At 46.7% G+C, this 14,176-nt stretch overlaps 1 protein-coding gene across 2 annotated transcripts in view; it reads left to right on the top strand.

Annotated features, from left to right (window-relative positions):
• Window positions 1–14,176, top strand: part of LOC8035933 (cyclin-dependent-like kinase 5) — a 37,172-nt gene that overhangs the window by 5,821 nt on the left and 17,175 nt on the right. For both annotated transcript variants that reach the window (XM_040207989.3, XM_040207990.3), the window contains exons 4-7: window positions 862–979; window positions 3,423–3,518; window positions 6,290–6,364; window positions 6,464–6,560. In XM_040207989.3, the coding sequence (XP_040063923.1) occupies window positions 862–979; window positions 3,423–3,518; window positions 6,290–6,364; window positions 6,464–6,560 (386 nt within the window). The remainder of the gene's footprint in view (window positions 1–861; window positions 980–3,422; window positions 3,519–6,289; window positions 6,365–6,463; window positions 6,561–14,176) is intronic.

Below are 14,176 nucleotides of genomic sequence, written 5' to 3'. Positions count from 1 at the left end.
CCGCTGCTGCTGCTGTTATAGAGTGCAGCTCTTGGGCGCCTGTTTCCGGCTTGAGTGGCGTCGTCGTCGGCGTAACCGCGAGGTCACGTGACCCCCCAAGGTCATGTGACACCCAAGGTCACATGACTCCCCAAGTCACGTGACCCCCTTAGAGGTCATGTCACCCCCCCCCCCCCCCCGAAGTCACGTGACCCCCCCCCCCTCTCCCCGAGGTCAGGTGACCCCCGGAGCATATTCAAGAATGAGGGAAAGGAGGAGGAGGAGGGGTGGTCTAACATCCCCTCAGTACCCTTCCCTCCTCCTCCTCAAGAGCTGCGCTCTATTTCGGCGTTACAGGGAGTTGTAAACGGCTTTCACTTTTTTGGTTTTAGTGCACACCACAAGCCTTTTGAAAAAAGAAGCAGTGCGGCGGTATGGCTATATAGGCTTGGTAACTCGATAGCTCCATGCGTTCGGTAGGGTCCCGAAATTTGGTCACGAATGTAGGTCGAAATTTTCTGGTCACTATTATGAGTCGACCCTCAATTTTTGACAACATATGCGAAAAAAAAAAAGGTAGACTTATATTTGAACAAATACATACTGTGCTGACTGGTTGGAACCGCCAGTACAGCCTTTTCATCCTTGTTGCATGCCTTTAAAACCATAGATAGATAAGGGTTGAACGAAGGTCTTCAGAGCTTACAGTGGTGTTGTTCGCTGCTCATATCACCCCTGCTTTGGTCCAAGATTACAGCCAACAAATTTCTCAAATGTCAGCGGATGCGAATAGGTTCTTTCTGTCCAAGTTGCAAAAAAAGGTGTCATTCTATTGTTTTTTCAGCTCTTCATAGCAAATTTTTTTTTGTTTTTGCTTTCTAGGTTACATGACGTGCTTCACAGTGAGAAGAAGTTGACTCTTGTGTTTGAACACTGCGACCAAGATCTGAAGAAATACTTTGACAGCCTCAACGGAGAAATCGACCTCGAAGTTGTAAAAGTAAGAAGCTAAAAGCCTCCAGAGGAATTGTTGCCAAATGTCATGTTTGGGGACACTTCTGCCACTGATCTTACGGTAACTTGAAAGGTCAACATACATATCGAAGAAATGGGTTTGGTTTTGAGGTGCAACACATGTAAACAAAAGTGAGCTTTGTTAATCGCTTTGATTAGGGAGGCTGAATACAGTCAGTAAGTTTGTCTGCTTCTTGCGCAGACGGCCCTAATGTCACAGTGCCACAGTCTGATTGGAAAGCTGTAGTGGTTAGACACAAAGGCTGAACTTCTAGCACCTGAGCTTTGATCAGAGAATAATAGGGTGAGTAGGCACAAAGCTAGGCAAAAGTTCATCTGCTCTTTGCACAAAGGTTGTCGCGTCATCAGGGCGTCGAGCTGCCGATCTCTGGCGTCATCTGCAAGTCATAGCAATGGGTACAGTCACGGTCCATACAAAGCTAAACATGCAATCGTTGACCGCTTTGGGCAGTGTCGTGGAAGCCGGCTATGGCAGCTTCCGCGCTATGCCAAATGGGTTTGCGAAACACAACATGATGCATGCGTGGTACCGCCAATATGAAGCACTTGACGATTACGCGTTTGCCTTTGTACATTGTTTTGTTGACTAATAACTAGCGGACTAGCTGTAACGAACAAAGAACTCAAAGCCAAGATGTTGTCTGCTACTCACGGGAGAGGACAGAAGCCATGTTTAGTGATGCGACTGCTGCGCCAAATGCGCCAAGCTGCGCCAATGGGCTCGCCCCCTACATCTTGCTACAGTTCATCACAATGTGATGAGTTTGTGTCGACGCTGTGCCAAAAGCTAATTTTGATTCTTGACTGCCCTCTAATAATTCTGATCTCTGTACATTGCCGGGCTGTTACAGTAGGATGGTGCCTATTTTGGACGATTTGTAATATTGGTTTTGCATTACATACTATTTCGATTCAACCTTTGTATCATACACGACAGTTAAGATTGGGCGGCTTTGCTAGCTCCGGCGAGTGCGCTTCTCAATAGGCTTTGGTGCACTGTGGAGAAGCAACCATATTGGGGGCATGGTGATTCTGCATGCTGTGCTTCACTGCAATGCAGACATTATCTCGGAGAAAACAAAACTCTGGAATATGGCGCATGTTGATATGACGGTGGAACATATAAGCAAAGTTGTCAAAAGAAAATCACGGTTATTACGGACGACTGCATTGTCTTGAATAGCTGCGGACATTATTGTTCGGGCCGTGATTGTTTCTGCAGCTTCGAGATTTAAGAAGTAATATTTGAATATATGAGAGGGTTGACGCATATCCGTGTAGGTATAAGTACATATTATTTTAGGTTTACCTTTTGTGTGAGATCCCTCATTTTTTTTCTCACGTCCCTGTAGGGCTTTGACTCTGAAGTTGCAGTCAATAGATAAGTAGTTTAAAATAGAATTATACTAGCTTTGGCTTTGGACAAATGAAAGCTTGCCAGTAGACTTAACGAAATCTACTGAATTTCGTTTAATTAAACATGTTTATTTCCTATGCAGATTTTGAATAACCATAAAGCCGTCCAGAGGCAAAAAGTATGCTATAATTTTTAAAGCTTCGTTTAAAGTGTAATAAAAATCAAATTAATATTGCAACTTTTGGAATTTAAATAAGATGCAGCTGCTGCTAGAGGAAAAAAGCACACATGAATATTTTATTTTCGTGTCTGGTGCTTTTAAGCAGGGCTGAACTTCTAGTTCAGTGCTTTGGGAAAGTTACATTGCAAGAAGGCTATAGCGCAAGGAGGCTATGAGTAGTTGCATAGCAGTGTGACGGCAAAGAAGTCACTATTTTTATTTGATAGGCCAATACTCAACGTTTTTAACATGTTATTCCAGTAGATAGAATTCAAACGAAATTCACGGTTCTGCTCCAAAGGTTCTTTTTGCTGCTCCAAAATGAACTTTTGGCTGCTCCAAAAAGTGCTCCAAAATTTGCTCGATCTCTCTGTTAGGTGGAGGTGTTGTACCTTGGCATTTTGATACCTAAACATGTCCAGCTTTACTCTAGCTGTGTTTTCACAGGACATTCCCCGCCGGACTAACTCGAATCCATTTGAGTAAAATTCTGAACGCAGCCGGGGTCTGCGGGAGGGTAGCCTGGTCGAGAGACGCGTTTTGACTGACTTGCTGGCCGTATAGCTGCTTTTTGGGTGACTGGTTGTGATGTGTGGACTGCCCTGCTTGCTTCTATTTATCATTTTGTATTGTCATTGTTCCGCTGTGTTTCGTCTTTGCTTTTTAAGTTACATTCTGCACAGCCTCTTTTACTGAAGTCACAGCTTTGGTTTGGTCTGATCTTAAAAATGTGTTGGTCATGATTTTTTTTATTTGCAGCTATAGGCCTGTTTGGTTGCTGTAATCTGTATACCTTGTGTAAAAAAGGTTCCATTACTGTTACGCTTTCAGTCGTTCATGTTCCAGCTGCTGCGTGGGCTGGCATTCTGCCACAGCAATAACATCCTGCACCGGGATCTGAAGCCACAGAACTTGCTCATAAACAAGGTATGAGACAGGGAAAAGCACGCCATGCAATGCTTTTCTTTATGAGAGTTTTCATTTTGGGAACTATAAATGCATTTACCCTGAATTGTATGCCACATAACTATAGTCACAGGAGCGGATCCAGACCTCCATTTTAGGGGGGGCGGTTCCTCGGTGTAAAATGGCGGGGGGGGGGGGGGGGGATAGTTATCGTTTTTACTAAACTCTGATAACATAATATAGATCTGGAGAGCTTTTGTATCGGTTTACCTGTCGGGGATGAACTCTTTGAATTAAAACCTTTCGGGTGACCACGCTAGAGGTAAGTATCTCGAAAATTGTGGGGACACTATCCTTTCTGAAACTTGTGTTTCAGACCGACACTACGTGAGCAGTCGATTTAGGGCAGCTTAAAGACATTGCCTTGGCAGACATTCTGGTTGGAGCTAATGCTCAACTGCTGCGGCAACGGGAAGAGCGGCTTAAATCAGCGGAGCGAGTACGTTGCAAACAAGCGACAAAAATGGCCCGGCGGCTTCGACGCTGCTCGCGGCGTCAAAACACTGCTGACGCAGCGAGCGAAACGAACGTTGCCATGCAAGTTCGTCGGTTGTTCGCCGTGTATTTGGAATGTCCAGAGCGCAACACATGCGGCATTGCCAACCCAAACTCGTGTTTTCACGTGTTCTGGATGCAACTCGAAAGAACGAAAGCGAATAATTGTTAAATATTTTTGAAAGCATGTTGCAGTTCGGCAACTATAACTTTTGAACTTAGACAAGACCTTAAACCAGCAATGAATCCTTCCAAATTATATTCGATTGCACTTCGTCTGGATATTTTCTGTATCAAAGGAACACTTACTTGTTTCTGGGTAGTTAGCTCATTCGTCAGGGTCAAGAGGACAGGTGCAGAGATATGATAGGGCAGAGCGGTTGTAAGGTCGGCAAATCTCAACTGGGCTAAAGGCCGATCACGACTGCAGCATGGATGTTTGGGAGTCGGTGTTCACTCGAACGGGCACAGGCACTGTCTATTTAATTTATGTATAGCCGCATCTTTGAAAGGGCTCGTTTTCCCCAAGTCCGTTCGACACACATTTTCGCTCCTGCAAAGCCGCACGAAAGCTCTGCCGTCAATCCACAGAAGCCGGGTTTAACTGGAAAAGACGGCGCCAAGGGAAGACAAGGGGTAGCGGGCGCCTTTCCTAAAATATGTCCCGCCACCCTAAGTTGAAACGGCATTGTATACAAATAAATGCCTACGGCGTCGGCTTGAGGACCCCGTGTAAGCAGCCTCCAGCCTTTAGAGTGCTCGTACCGTTTTTCTTTCTTTTATTAGCTTCCCGCCACGAGAAGTTGTACCGCACGCGGTATGAAGCCCATTAGAGGAAACATCTCCCCCTTCTGGTGCTCGTCGGCTTCTTTCTGTATTCCGCGCTGCGGCGCTGATCCCCAGTGAGGGATGGAGGCGAGGACGAAAGCGGGCTTATGTTTAAGCCAAGGTCGTGGGGAAGTCCGGAGCATCTTCAGGAGAAGCTCAGACCCAGACTAGACTGTACCCAGAGCATTTGCTTCCTCTCTCAGTTGACTGGTTGTACAAGCTGCACCCCGCCCCCCCCCCCCCTGGAATGTCTCCTCCCGGTACGTCCCCTCTGCACTTCCCTTGGCAATGAGCACGCCGTGCCAATAAGATACCTTTAGTGAGCCCGTGGGCGACAGCATCTCAAAGCAAGCCAAAAAAGACATGCCAAAAGACAAGCCCAGAACCACGAAGAAACCATCAAACGAAAAGTGATGAAAAGGCAACCGCTAGAGAGGAAGGATAATCCGCTACCCTTGAGGAAGGCTGCTTGACGTCTGCGTTTGGGAGCTTTCAGGGCACAAATTTTTCGCAGACAACCCCCAAAGAGAGAGAGGGAGACAGAGAGAGAGAGAAAGGGGACTGGATAAGTTGAAGGTATTTTCCCCCCCGTGCTCGACGTGCTGGTCTTGTTTGGAAGTGTGCCTGCAGTCGAGGACCCTGATATTTGGTGCGCCTCCCCACTGTATCTCCACTTCAAAACTCCTGGCGCCGTCCCTGTCGGGAAGACGTACCGTGACCTTGATGGAGATAAACTCCACTTTCGAAGCGCCCAGCAGGCGCGTCCACCTACCGCTGTTTTAATCTTTTGTTTCTCGCGTCGATTGCTTATGTTTTTTCTTCGAGCTGACGAAGAACCCCGGGGGGGGGGGGGGGGGGGGGGGGGAAGTTGCCTGGCGAGGCGTTTGGGGGGGGGCGATCGCCCCCACCGCCCCCCCCTTGAATCCGCCACTGTAGTAAAGGTATCTGGTACATTTTGGTACATCCTACTGTGTGTGCCAGTTCAAACTTATGCCTCCAAGGTCACTGAACTGAATTTCTTCAAAGCTTAATATTGCGACTAAAATGAAGACCAGATGTGTTCGAGGTAGTGATGACCATAATGCGATGCCAGTTTAGGCTTATATGCCTACAAATTGATTGAACTATCAATTAACCATTGAAACTAATAGTATAGTGCTGCATAATGGGAGAAGATTAGGGACATTTCTGTGGTCCCCTGCCGCCCAAACTCGCATCTATAGACACCCTGCATTTCCTCTTTATCTCGGGTCCTGTCGCAGTCCAGGTCTCGGGTTAAGACCACGTGTTGTGTTTTGTCAAGAAACATTTGTGTGAAAATTCTTAAAACAATACCTAGAAAGTGACGGGGACAATTTTTCGGGCAAGTTTCTCAAGTGTGTTGTCATCTCTGATTGTTTCGTTGTTAGAATGGAGAGCTGAAGCTGGCAGATTTTGGCTTGGCAAGGGCGTTTGGGATTCCAGTCAGGTGCTACTCAGCCGAGGTACGTGGTACTATCTTCTTTCTCGGCTTGCCTTTCTGCATGATGTCTGGGTGGTCACTTCAATTGACCGCTCTGCCTTGTTTTTGCCGTTTGTCCCAGGTTGTGACGTTATGGTACCGACCCCCCGACGTCCTGTTTGGGGCCAAGCTGTACACCACATCCATAGACATGTGGTCTGCCGGATGCATATTTGCAGGTACAGTGTAGACCGCATATAACGTATGTCGTGGGAGTCGCGAAAATCCGCACTAGAAGCGGTACCGCGCTATAACCAAAACATCAATTTTTCAGGCCAAAATACATGCCATCAGACAACTTACCTTTGTAAAAGAATTTATTTTATGTTAGATGAAAAATAAAGCTTAGTTTGAGGAAAGTCTTTATTTCACCAGACTAGTACAGTTCTGTCTTAAGTGTGTCACACATTTTGAAAGAAATGAGCGGCTTTTGCCTGGCGCAGCCTAACGGCGTCGCAGGTTGTGGACGGACGTTGCGAGCGTTCAGGATTGCTAACCCTAATCACTTTTCTCCGGAGATGAAAACGCGTGAAAATTCGTGTCCTTCATACGGTACGCGCCAGTAATACCTTGAACTTGAGCACACGCATGAAATGCGCCAAATAAGAAATCCGGGCGATGTTCGAGGACACAAATGCTTAGAAATCACCACTGTAGTCGAAGTAAACAAACACAATGACACGGGCGTTTCTGCTGTCTTGAGAGCGCCGCCACGACATCGCCGCACGAGTAGGTGGATCTTCCCTTCTAGTACGTGTTAGGTTATCATAGCGACACGCAACGAAAATTCACAGTCAAGGATAGCGCTTTTACGCGGAACGATGAGATGAACGCCGTCTACGACGACAATCACAACTGACACCATGTTTGCAGATAGAAGCAGCCGGCCCGTGACCGGCATGCAACGCGCGCGAGCACTTCTCCTCGACCTGCGATTGGTCTGTCGTTATGGTTGTTTGTTTCCAGCGCAGCGGAGGGACGCACGCACGTGATTGACACATGCGTGCGTCCCTCCGTTGCTATGGCAACTGAAGCCTCTCTCCTCGCTTCTCCCCGCTTCTTCAAGCAACCTCCTTGCCTCGCGCCGTCAGCGCCGTTATCTAGTACCGCACAGGGAAGCGTGCTCGCTGCTCCGGACGTCGGCGCGGTCGGCGGGCTGTGCCAGAAACCGCACTATAACCGGTATTTCCCTTCGCGCGCCTGCATTTTAAGCGGTATGTAATTACATGGAGTTCTATGGGAGGCGAACCGGTGGGAGGTGAACCGGTGGTTTAAAAAAACCGCGTTATACCCGGTCCTGCACTATAAGCGGTTACGTTGTAAGTGGTCTATACTGTATTAGGAGGAAGGGTTCTTTATATTCTCTCAGATTTCCCCCCGAGAGCATTCAACAAGCGGAATGTGCATGTTGAACATGCAAATGTAGGCTAAATAATTGTCTAATACACACTATAAGCGGTACCATGCTATGACCAAAACATAAATTTTTCAAGTCAAAGTATGTCATGAAACAACTTACCTCTGTAAAACAATTTATTTCATGTTAGATGAACAATAAAGCTCAGTCTGAGGAAAGCTCTTATTTCACTAGACTAGTACACTTCTCTCTCAAGCGTGTTGCACATCTTCAAAGAAATTAGTTGCTCTTGCCTGGTGCTGCCTTTTAATGACGTTGTAGACGACCTGGTCTTTGATAACGCTAAGGCACTTGAACACTTCATCACCGAAGGAGTTCTACTCACAGTGAACCTTCAGTTTCTGTAAGAATTCCAGTGCGTCCTTACTTTAAACTTCCGGCCTGCTCTCTTCGTCTTAGAGCGACTCATCTTCGGGTGGACTTGCCCCAGAACCTCGCACTGCTGCAGCAATAGCTTCATTAGTGGTTGCTTCCTCACGGATAACAGAATTATCGTCATCGTCATCTACATAGTTTTGAAACATATCGTTTGCCGGAACGAAATGGTTTTCCATAAGGTAGGACCACATGTCGTTTGCGCCGATCGCCTCGTCAGTTGCATCACTGCGCTGATCGGTGTCCTTTAAATTCCTGGCATCGTGCACAAAACCTCTGTGTTACGGAAACACTTCTGGATGGTTGTGGCTTTTACTTGCCACCACGATGCGGTGATCATGTCGATGGCGCCCCTCAAGTCCACCTTGATGGCTTCCTCTCAATGCAATTTCAAGACGACTCTTTCGCATATGTCTTTCTTGTAGCGATGACGCCCTGATCGAGAGGCTGGCTCTTAGCAGCAGTGTTTGCCGGCAGGAACTTCAAACTGACTGCGCTTAATTGCGGCTGCACATTGTGAGCGCTGCAGCTGTCCAGGATAAGAACGACGCACCGTTTTTCTGCAATCATGACCTCATCAAAACTTTTCAGCCAACTAGCAAAGAACTCTTGGGTCATCCAGGCCTTTTCATTTGCTGTTTACAGACAGCATAGGCAAACATTCTCGCTTCTTGAAGCAACGGGGTCGTTTTGATTTCCTGACGATAAACAAGCGCCACTTGTTGGAGCCGCCCATGTTTACACAAAAACAAAACCGTGACACGTTTCTTTGAGACTTTGCGGCCGGAACAGGGCTCACCTCTCATCGCGTAAGTGTGTTCTGGAAGCGTGTTGTAGCATAGACCAGCTTCATTGACATTATAGATGTCTTTGTCCATGTACGCGGAAAGCTCCGTCTTGAGATTAATGCGAAACCATGCCTGATTGCTGGCTTTGTCAACTCCCCTACTTTCACCCGAGATAACTTTGCTGCTAATCCTGTGGCAGTCTTTAAACTGCTGGATCCATCCGTTGAGGGGGTTGAAACCTTCGTATTCGAACAGATGTCCAAAGGACCTAGCCTTCGCTTGTTGCATCGGGCCACTCACTGGGATATTCTTGGCTTGCACTTTGCGAAACCACCTAAACAAGGCTTCGTCGACGTCCCCATACTTTGGCGCACGAATCCTCTTCCTTGAGGACGATGCAGAATCTTGCTGTAGCTGCTTCCGTACCTGCCCCCGGTTCTTCCAGACAGTGGAAACCGTTGTATCAGCGACGCTGTACTTGGCCACAATGGAGGCTTTTTTCGTGCCACTTTCGACATCTTTGACAATGCCCTGTTTAGTTTCAAGAGACACTGCTTGTCGTTTCTTGGCCATCTTAGAGGGGGGATCGGTGGCCGAGTGGGCTGAAGCGCACACCCAGCTCGACGCGTGTGGAGCGAAAGCTCGCGCTGCAGAACCCAGGGATCCTGGGTTCAAGCCCCACCCCTGCCCGTTTCGATCTGGATGAGCATCGTACCGGCGTGCGGTCGGTAATCACTACTGCGTGGTGCACGTTAAAGACCCCAGGTTAGCGGTTGTACTGCACTGGCTAAATTGCTCATCTACAGCGTGTGACTCGTCGCAACTTTAAATGGCTGACCAACTACACGCTGTATAAATATCCCCACAACCCAATTATTTATTACTATTGGCCATCTTAGGCTTGGGAGGGAGAGACAGATCGGCGATGGACAATCGATTTCCGTACGCTATGCTTGACGCGGTTCAAACATCAGACGTGAGAACAAGTCGGCAAGCTGCAAAAAGCTAAACTAGAAACTATCCAGCTATCCAGCCTTTGTTTTATGCACGATGTAAGAAAGGAGGTTGGTTTTGTGTTACTTGAGTGAGGGGTGAAATCGAAAGGGCAAAAGGCTTGGGTGGCTCATTGGGGCTTTCAGAGTTGAGAGGTTGGGAACCGGGATTGGGCTTGGATGGCTCGTTGAGGCTTTTGGAGTTGAGCACACATGTGCATGTGTTGCACCTCGCGGCTTTGTCATTCGTTTCTCGCCTCTCTTTGCTTCTCCTTGCTTCTTTCGTGCAACCTTCTTGCCATCCTTGCCCCCACGAGTGCCACTTGCGCCATTATCTGGTGCCGCACAGAGAAGCGTGCTTGCTGCGCCGGTCGGTCGGCCAGCTGTTTTAGAAAGTGCACTATAATCGGCATTTCCCTTCACGCACCTGCATTTTAAGTGGTATGTAATCATATCAAGTTGTATGGGAGGCAGACTGGTGGTTGAAAAAATCTGCGTTATATCCGGTCCTGTAGTATAAGCGCTTACATTATAAGTGTTCTGTACTGCAGTTACTAAACTTCGTTTCATCTTGCGATAGACCGCAACAGACGCTACAAGCCATTGAAACCAATCCAACTTTGTGCGAGTGTCGCGTGATCTTTGGGAGGGGCACAGTGATGACAGGGAGGCATGCCGTAAAATACTGCTGAAGCACCCACTTCGCTCAAGCGCCCACTATTAACATATTCTAAACTTGGGAATTCTGCAGATTATACGTTAAGGGGAGACACTGCCCAGAAAAAAAAATTTCTGCAAACAAAGTTGATTTTGAAAAATGGCATCTTTACATCCACCAACATCCAGAGAGTATTCCCAAAAAGTTTCATTAATTATCACTGCATAGTTAATTTTTTATAAATTATTTTCTGTCCACCAAAGCTATAGAAAAGGTAGGGTTTGGAGCACTTTGAACACCTTTTTCTCCGTTCCACTTTTTGGTATAAATTCCATTTTAGTCAATCTATCGTTTGATAATGGCAAAACAAGAAAAGCTCATTCTTCCCTTTTCCTGTCTGAAATTTAATAAGGAGTGCGGCTATGGAACTTTTTTGTCACTTTACGGATGTCTTTTGTAAAAAATGTTGGCATTTTGTCGAAGGCACAGAAGACAAAAAAGTTGACCAATTTTGCAGAAGAGAAAATTTATAGAAATTAATTACTTTTTAGAAAAAACGTTCCATAGCCGCACCCTCTAGGCATTCTGCTACATATCTAGCAAATAAAAATCTTTAATATCGCAATAGTTTTCTGACGATAGATTAACTAAACAACGCAGGCGTGTTGCTGATAAAAGTTACTCTTATTTCCTTCTCTTTTAACCGACAGACCTGAAATTCTGTTATACACCCTCTAGCATGACCACCAGCCTACCCTGTAAATTTCATTAATTTTAAGGCAAGGGTACAAAAGTTGACCCCCCTAGGGGGTGTGCCCCCTTAAGCACCCGATTTGACCGGAGTAGCACCTACGTCAAAATTAATCCAGCTTTCAGTGAAATTGGGGTGGGTATTCCTTCGGTATTTTACGGTAGTCACGGGATAGGTCCACAGGGCTAGATTGGCTGGTTGACTTGCAGCGTCCGCTGCTGCCCATCGTAAGGTGAAACGGAGTATAAGTAAAAGCACATAAATGCCTCAAAACATCTATAGATGGGTCTGTAAACAAGCAGAAATAAGTAATGAATGGGGTAGTGACTGAAAAAATAGCTACACAAAATGGGTGCACAAAGCATAACACGTCTGTGAACTGCAACAACATAGGTTTTAGAGGAATAAGAGACATTCACAAGAAATATATGTTTGCCGAGATTTTTACAGAATCGCAACTTAAGGCCCGTTCACACTCTTGCGACTGCTTGCGACCTCCTAAACCTAGGTTCCTTAAAACTTGTTAAACCAGAAAACACACTGGCGCCATCTATTGGGAAGCAGTGTAAACTCGGCGGTCCGGCATATTTTTTTTTATTTCTCGAGCATTATCCTTTCTTTCTTGGCTCGAAAAACTTTTGACAATGTTATAAACGAGCCTTTCTATGGGTATTACGCACATTTGACCTTGAAAATCTTGCAAAACCTTCGCTCTTGTGAAATGCAGTTCCAGGGTCACCGCATAGATGGCGCCACAATGTCGGTGTGTTCCCTCATTCTAAAAACATTTAAGAAGTTGTAAGAGATCTCGTCTCTCTCAGTCGTACTCGGTCGCAAGAGTGTGAACGGGCCTTTATGAGGCTTCAACTACCCAGAAAAAAACAAAATATTTGACATCTCAAAATTCTTTATTCTTTTTTGCATGAAAAGTGCTGGGTGTTTAGAACTGCTCTTGCTCTTCTTGGCAGCATACGGCAGTAGCGTAAACCCAAAATATTCGGAAACTTCTAGGCCATCTGAAAGACGTTACTTCTATTACAAGTAATAGATTCCATGAAGCATACATAATTTTCGTGAAAACTGAAAGACCAAAAGTGCATTGATTTACAGAAACTTTAAAGGGATACTTCAACGAAATTTGAAATATTTCCGTCGTGTTCCAAAATAGGTTGATTATGATCCACAATATCCGTAAATGACAATCGCACGTTTGTATTTTGAGCCTGGTGGCTGTGTTTTTCGTTATAAACGGCCCACTCTGGCAAACGCTCGAAGAAGGCCCAGCGGAGACCACGTGACATCCAACGCAATCGTGACGTAGGTCGTCTCAAGACGAGCAAAGCTACGGCGAGGCTGTCGTCGAGAGGATGGCCTAGTCGTTCCAGCCACCGAAGCGGCTGCTTTTGTACGAATTTTGAGTGACGGGTTAATCTTCTGTAATCTTGTAGGGGGACAATAGCGACTTCTGCGACACACAAAAGGCATTCTCGGGAAGAGGGGAGTTCCTCCTGCCCCTCTTCTCTCGTCGTGGCCGGAGACGAGACAACCTCCGTCACTAGCTGTCAAGGTTCCTAGACGGGCATTACAAGCGAGGCGTTAGCGACATCCACCAGGTGCTCTTTGCTAATCGTTTAATTCGTTTTAAAATTCCTTTTCGTGACTTTTTTAACCAGATATTGGTATGTACGATGTGATGCTGCTTTTTTGAACACATATAGACCATAAAATAAGCGCCGAAATTTCGTTGTAGTATCCCTTTAAGGGCACCGAGCACCCACTGTTCGAGGCGGGGTTTAGGCCGCACGTCCGGAAGCTTCCTGGCTCGAGACGACATCCATTCCCCGAAGTGAAGAACCCAGGGGTTCAGTGGAGGTGGGAGACTTGGTAACGTAACGAACGGTTTAATTACATGGTAGCGATACAGTCGTCAAATCCGAGAGAACAACGGAGCAGCCTCGCGCTCCGCCTTATATAGGGTCCGTTTCTCCCTCACTCCCCGCCGGGGCAGCCAGTGCAATGCAGCAACCCGCCGTCAAGTGCGATGCAGCAAAGTCCGCCGTCCAGTGCGACGTAGCCAAAGTTCTCCGCAGTTAGGCCATGCATCTCTCCCTTTCCCGAGTGCACCAACCACCACGCACACACACACGTCCCGCCAACGTCACGGGCGCGTTGAGACTTGTTGCCGCAGGCCCCGTCACGCAGGCGACGGCCCCGGACTCGTCGGGACTCGTTTCGCGCAGGCCCCGACAAGCGGGCGATGGTCCCGGACTCGTCTTGACTCGTTTCCGCAGCGTTGAAACTCTGAAGAAGGTCGCCGAAGGTTCCATTCTTAACACCACCCATTCCACAATACGTGCCCCCCCCCCGCCCCCCCCCCCCTCAATTTTGTAACATTTGGAAGATACACAAAAGACACATCTTTACATATTGTTTATCTAAGAAGTGCCCATCTCCAAGTCTTACTGATTATCTCCAAATTTTGAGTGATTTTGCGGAAGGTAGTTAGATTGAGTGACGCCATTTGAATCCTGTACATGCTGATGTCAGTCAGATTAAGTGACTCCCTGTAATTCCTGTACACACTGATGTCCGAGTTTTCCTTGCTGGTCCTCTGGATTTTTCTATATTTTGCTTGACACTACTTGGTTATAAGTGCCTTGTAACTAAATTGCACAAAATATGATTAATTTTTTTTTATGGTGTCTGTGTCTCTTTAAATATCGAGGGGGTGCTACGGAGCAGTTGGGAAGGAGAAACATAAAAAAAAAGGAACTCGGGAAAAACAAACTAGGCTGGCCTTGAACATCCAGATTT

Source organism: Ixodes scapularis, unplaced genomic scaffold (assembly GCF_016920785.2).
Source record: "Ixodes scapularis isolate PalLabHiFi unplaced genomic scaffold, ASM1692078v2 PGA_scaffold5__190_contigs__length_132052651, whole genome shotgun sequence".
Classification (NCBI taxonomy): domain Eukaryota; kingdom Metazoa; phylum Arthropoda; class Arachnida; order Ixodida; family Ixodidae; genus Ixodes; species Ixodes scapularis.
The sequence above is the reverse complement of the archived record's forward strand: the minus strand, read 5'-3'. Positions and strand labels throughout refer to the sequence as shown.